Below are 6,840 nucleotides of genomic sequence, written 5' to 3'. Positions count from 1 at the left end.
CTAACCGAGTCAGCAATTTGAGTAAGCAAGCCACTCAAATATTGTATCTCAGCTTTAACCTCCAATTCAAACTGAAGGCTCTCCTGCTGGATATGAAGAAAATCATGTTGCATAAAGAATTGATGGTTAAGAAATTCTCTAGCTATACCTTCTATACATACCTTAGTCGGCCTCTTGAGCAAACTCCAACACCTTGGGGATGGCGGGATGATAGTAGTACTCTGATTGCGCGTAGAAATTACCATAGTCATAGGAGTGAGCAGTCCAGCCAAGATGGATGCAAGGCTAAGGCTCTCAATGACTAGGGTGACTTCTCAAGACGGGGCTCGTTGGCATCGGGCTACCCTGCAACTGCCTTTCAACCAACAGTCAAATAGATGGGGCAAGATACCCAAACATACTTTTGAGCTCAGAAATCTGCTTGGCCTCTTGTTTTCTCTCTTCAATGACTTGCCTTGCTAGAAAATCATAATACATGTTGTGTACTCCATTAGCCAAAGCAAACCTGACATAAGAAAAGAAAAAAAAACCAAAAGCAAAATAATGCTCTAACTAGAAACTTAATAAAATGAAACTTAATGGCACACTCCCTGACAACGATGCCATTTTGACAGCTCTCCTTTTCGGTGTCATTTTATTCCTAAAAGGGATTTCAAAGTCCAACAAAATTTATAAACTACTGAACTCATCAACTACTACTTTAACGAAGTAACAGTGGCAAGTCCAGATCAAACCGCAGGGAGGTGCGAACTTAGTTTCGTTAAGCTAATTTAATAGTTATAGCGATAAATGTGTGTGGGGAAGGGGGGGGGAGGGGGGAGAGGGAGATTTGTTATGGTTAAGAATTAAGAGTGCAGGAAAATAAAGATAAAGCGGATAAATGTAATTAGGGATAAGAAATTCTAGTCTTGGGAGTAAATTGATTTCTTATGCAATTTCTTGTCATAGGGCTATTTTGACTTAACTCATATTTGCTCGTGCTTTGTACAACAACATGCTTGACCCGACCTAACTAGCCTCTACAATGGCAGACAACTAGCTAAGACCGACCCATGCAAGTGACCTAAATAATAATTAAAACTCCAATGAAGTTCTAATTAATCTAAACGTAATTAATCCTACAAAATCCTTAACGATCATGAGGAATCAACTAACACTTGCTTTAAGCCCTAAGCTTCTATTATATGGTTAATTAATCAGAAAGCCCAACCCAATTAACCAAGTTTCTTTGATCCTAATTAAGTCATGCAATTTAGAGATTCGAGATTAGATACAAACCCTAGCATGCAATATTCAATTATTGCTACTTATCGATTTAAGCAAGACAAAGATGGAAAATAATGAGTAAGCCTAAAGTCTCTAGCATATAACATACATTCAAGGTAAGAGCATCAATCCAACCGAGGAACATACATCAAATAATTAAAATTGAATCAAAGATACATAAATCAATACGAAGTCAATACAAAATAAACCTCTAGTAGTTACACAAGTTTAACTCCCAAGATCTAGAAAAGAACAACTTATCTCACCCTTTTCATAGACAAAGGAAGAAGAAGAAGAAAAAGGCTCCAATCCATAATTACAATCCAAAATCTAAGTAAAACCTACGCGAAAAATGCCTAAGAGATAAAGGAAGAACAGAGGATTTTTGTCTTTTCTCGGATTCCATTTAAGTCTATATAATTTTTTCACATTACATCACGATGATCATTCCTTACCCTTAAAAAAGCAAAGAAAATATAAAAAGGGTGGGCCGAGCATAGCTGCATTATGATTGAAGCATCACTGTACTCTGGCTATTTGGTCGAGCGCAGCGCACACCATTACTGCGTTCAAAGGGGTGTTTCCTTCTTTGTGCATGTCACCTGTGCATTAGGGAGTCTATCAAAATTCAGAACGCCACTGCGCTCCAGGGCAGCACCTCAGCGCTCTTGCCAAAGCCAAGCTGTGGCCTTTCCGCACAGCGCAAGGTGCCAAGCAAGGGCAACCCTGCGCTTTCTAGGGACAAAATCGTAATTTTGATCCCTTTTCAGCCACTTGCTCCATTTCGACCTGAAATGCATCTAATTCATCTCGATAGTGTCCTTTACTCATTTTTTTTTTGCCAAAACACTAAATAAAATGTTAAATACCTAAGAACTAGCACAATTTATCGTTTAGGTTTAGGTTTAAGTTATCGCTACCATTGACCACAACTCTATCGAAACCGGTAATGCAGTGCAGGATGCAAATGATACTAGTCCATCAATACCACAATCGATAACGTCAGAACAAGTCAATCAATTAATACTACATAACATGCAATTCCATACATTTGAATGATAGTATGGTGTCAAGGGTAAAACAAAATTTCTTGCTCTAACTTGAACTACAAATTCAAGAAAATTGAAAAAAAGCCCTGCAATGTTTATGGCCCTAGACGAACAGGTATGGAGAGAAATATCGAAGGATGATTTAAGTGTGAAATGGACGATGAGGCATAATAATCAGAAATTGTGTACTTACTGATGATCGAACACCTATATGCTAAAACCTAAAATGTCAGTCGAACGTAGAGCAAGAGAAAATAGAATAAGACAGTCGAACAGTTCAGAGATTTTCAAAATGTTTGTGAAAAAAAGAGGGTCCCGTTAGTTGGCCGAAATTAACTTGACTAAACATAGAAGGTTTTTTTTGTAATCTTACCTTGTCCATATAACTACAACTCCAAAGTAAACAACTTCAATAGTGATTAGATCACCTTTATAAAATACATAGGTAAATGTGATCAATAGCAACCAAATAAAGATTGTTTAATGGTCATTACCATTGATCCATCAATTCAATCTATTTGCAATTACACCAAAATTTATTACAGATTGGTAAACGTGACCTGAAAGTAAATTATAATACATATTGCTTAAATATTCACCCTCTCTTCTTCAAACTCAGATAATGAAAATGAAAAGTCTTCAACCATCTCACCTCCTTTCATTGAAATATTTTCAATCGCTACAAAGTAAGATGTCTTATGAAGTAAGTAAAATATCTCAACTCTTCCACAATGATGTTTCCATTAAGGAAGCTCTAGATAATATGAGGTCTTTTGGAGATGTTGGCAAAACTGATATACATATTTTAGGGTGTCTTCTTCCACATTGTACTGTTGACCAATTGATGCATATCGAGAAATCTTCTAAAGGAATGGATGTCACGCCCGTAACTAACAATTTGTGGAAAAAAATTTATGAAAAAAGTTTTCTAAGAATTATTCTAATTTTGTGATTGAGATGATGCAATGTAAGAAAAAGTCGTCTAAATAGAAGTAACTATATGAGACAAAGATGGAGATGTTGGAAAAGAAGGCTAGGGAAACTGAAGCTCATTATATATAAAGTTGTCAACAAGAAAAAACCTGAAAACAAAGTCGCCAAATATTATTTTGTGGGGGTTCTTCTTTTAACAATAAGAAACAAATATTTGAGGGAACAACTGAATTTGGATGTAATACTCCCAAAGCAAGTTTTTGAAGAAGCCAAAGAGTTGCACAAATTTGTGAAATTCCATTTATGAAGAATAATAATAAAAAATGAAAATTTGGAGGAACAACCAAACCTGGACGCAATACTAAGCAAAGTAAGATATTGAAGAAGGCAAAAAGAGAAGCGTTGAAGTGCATTGAGATGGAACTTAATAGCTTTTTGAAGAAATGCAATGCAGAAGTAATGTTAGTTTTACCAATAATGGACCATCTACTACTATTATACGTTTGATGGTTTAGTTTTAACACTCGTAAACGTTTAAAGATCAAATTCTTATAAATGAAAGATATGATTTAAAGGTGGTTTTTGCAATTTTGTTAAAAAAATGAAAATTTATTGAAGGGTTAAATTGCAATAATTTTAAGGTTTGGAAGTTAAAAAGTACAAAACGTATATAAGTTTTGGGTCAAATTAATGAAGTTGAAAATGTAGGGTCCAAATGGATGCATTCAACAAAATTCTTTTTTTTTCCCCCCCTAAAATTTAACTACAAGTTAAAATATGCAAATAATCCAACATTAGCTTTAGGCTTAGGGTTTCTCTTATAAATTTTAGGGTTTCTTCGGCACGCCTCTTTCTCCCTTTCGGATAATTCGTTTCCTCTATTGCTCTTGCGGTTTGTTCCATCTCTGTTGTACTCTTAAGAATCTTTTGTTCTTTTACTTTTTCAATTTGAATCGAATTTGACTTCACTAATCTGACTCCAAAGTTTTAGGGTTTTCGTATTTTTGGTAATCGCTATTGGATTTGTTCCTATGAAACATTGATTGGATATTTTAAAGCAGGTTTCTAATTCTAAAGAATTAGTTTATACACTTGTCAAGATGCAGAACGAAGAGGGTAAAATCACAGAGCTTTATATTCCCAGAAAATGGTTCGTAATAGTATTATTATTTATGTAACTTCGATGATTCTGTCGCTAATTTTCATGTGGTTTGAAGTTTATTCATGGGTTTTTGTGTCCTTGATGCAGCTCCGCAACGAACCGGCTGATTACTTCCAAGGACCATGCTTCTGTTCAGATCAACATTGGGCATTTGGATGAGAATGGCATCTACACAGGCCAATTTTCCACTTTTGCTCTCTGTGGTTTCATTCGGGCCCAGGTGATTGTCCTTTCCCTCTATCTCTCTCGTTGTTGCTGGGTTTGTAGCGATAGGATGCAGTTTTTAATCTGTAATATTCGAGCATTGACTTGGAACAGGACATTTTATTTTACTCTGTCTCGGTGCAAACAAAAAACTGATTCATTTCATGCTGACTTGGGATTGTATTGCGTTTTGTTGTGTTGAAAGAATTGTTTAATACCGATGGATTGAACTTGCTTACGCTTTCATCTGTCGGTATTCGCTTTAAGTTCTTCTAGTAATGGGTGTGCATTTGAGAATAACTTATTCTTCTTGGCCATCTGATGCTCTGCTGGCTGCTGGCTGCTGGCTGTGTTTTTATTTATAAGAACAAATAGGTTTATTCAATCGTCTGTAATTCTTGTTGCCTGTTATATTATGAAGCACCATTTTATGCACTGCTGTAGCCAATAGCTAATTGAACCTAATAACGACTCAAAAAATGAAGAGTATAATAGATTTAGAGTTAGACTAAATCATAGCCCTAAAAAAGAAATCTTGAACAGTATCTAAATTACAATCTATAGACAATAATCTAAAAGCATTAAACGAAAGTGAAAGAAAATGAGAAGAAATGGTAGAAGGCTGCCTAACTGAGTTTCCAAAGGCCTTCTCTGCCTGCATTTGCTCTCTTGCTTCATCTCTTGAATGGTGGGAAAAGCCATTATAGATTTATACTTAGCCTAAACATAGCCCTAGAAATGAAATCTCGAACTTAGCTAAACTACAGTGTACAGTCCATAGGCAATAATAAAAAAGCACTCAAAAAAGGTGAAAGAGAATGAGAAGAAAGGGTAGAAGCCGGGAAAATTGAGTCTCAAAAGATATTCGACAGGCTTTGTCCTCTAGTTTCATCTTGAACGGTGAGAGAGTTTCATCTTGAATGGTGAGAGAAGTCAGTGTAGTGTAAGGAGGTTGGGAGTGTACACAATTTTCCTGTCCATTATCTTGTTATTTCTTTCCTCATGCTCTGGAATCTGGGTTGAAAGCGTACAGGATTTTCCTGTTCTTTCGATGTGGTGTTGATGCTGCCAATTATGGCCTGTAGCTGTCTAGAATCTTGCTGTATAGCTCAATCCCCATGCTTTGGAATCTAACCTGATGGGTGTTTGATGCTTTCTATCATGGCTTGTACCATGTCTTTTGCTATTGCATGTATGTTTGACCTACCTGACTGTGTTTTACGTATTTCATTGTTTGCCTCATACCAGTTTGTCTTAATCCTCAATTTCCATGTTCTTTGTTTGGTTCTTTTTGTAATTATTGGGAAGACAATAAAAAGTTCTATACCTATGGTGATATTGATATACTTGTGGTGCTTTGTTTTATTTGTAGGGAGATGCTGACAGTGCACTGGATCGGCTCTGGCAGAAGAAGAAAGTCGAAGTGCGTCAACAATAGATGATTGTGCTGTTCTGTTTCATCTCTATATCAAAGTTTTCAAGTATAGAGATACACTTTTAAAATTTTTGAACCACTCATAGTTAAGTAGTTTCCATTGACGATTTAAACTCATTAGTTTCTTTACTCAACTTCATCTGAGTCGGTACAAGCTTTGATGGGTCAAAAGAGGGCCAAAACTCGGTTGAATGAAAAATGTTGAATTTCATTTTCCATTAAAAATATTTTTATCAGAGATTCTATATGGCCATGTGATGTTGATTTGATAAGGATGCTTTTGGGTTTTTGATAGGTTTGTTCTTGGCAATGCAGCACATTTCACACTCACTTGAAGGGATCAAAATATTAAAACATTAATGGTAATGAATTTATCTGTGGTGGTGGTTTTGTTTTGTAAATATTGAAAATATGAAATGCAGCAGCCAGGGGATATGTTAGTTGAACTTGTGAACTGGTCACACGAATGAATTATTGGGAAAATTCCTTTTAATGTGTGAAATATAATTTTGAAGTAAACCTTATATCGAGAAATGGAATGTGAAAATATGGAGGTTGCTTATACTCACAATGTAAAAGATTAAACAAAAGAACTTATTGATGTTTAGTTGAATGCTTGAAATTATTTTGAATTAGAAATCTTCTAGAACTTGGATGGAAAATTGGCTGGGGTGTGACTTTGAATGGCGTGGAGGTGATTATGATACTTGGATTAAGACGTAAAGAATTGTATTGTACTTGAATGTATCGACTCCGTTGAAACGTTATGAAATTTAAAAGAATGATATTGC

At 35.6% G+C, this 6,840-nt stretch overlaps 1 protein-coding gene across 1 annotated transcript; it reads left to right on the top strand.

Annotated features, from left to right (window-relative positions):
* The first annotated feature begins 3,921 nt into the window (after positions 1-3,921).
* LOC120071642 (small ribosomal subunit protein eS21y) lies at positions 3,922-6,287 on the top strand. Its single transcript, XM_039024009.2, has 4 exons — positions 3,922-4,140; positions 4,310-4,398; positions 4,498-4,630; positions 5,987-6,287. The coding sequence occupies exons 2-4, from the start codon at positions 4,349-4,351 to the stop codon at positions 6,050-6,052; spliced, it is 249 nt and encodes an 82-aa protein (XP_038879937.1). The 5' UTR covers positions 3,922-4,140; positions 4,310-4,348; the 3' UTR covers positions 6,053-6,287.
* Positions 6,288-6,840: the final 553 nt, after the last annotated feature.

Source organism: Benincasa hispida, chromosome 1, assembly GCF_027475165.1.
Source record: "Benincasa hispida cultivar pf3 chromosome 1, pf3_genome.v1.1, whole genome shotgun sequence".
Taxonomy (NCBI): Eukaryota; Viridiplantae; Streptophyta; class Magnoliopsida; order Cucurbitales; family Cucurbitaceae; genus Benincasa; species Benincasa hispida.
Note: the sequence above shows the minus strand (reverse complement) of the source record. Positions and strands in the feature narration are given on the sequence as shown.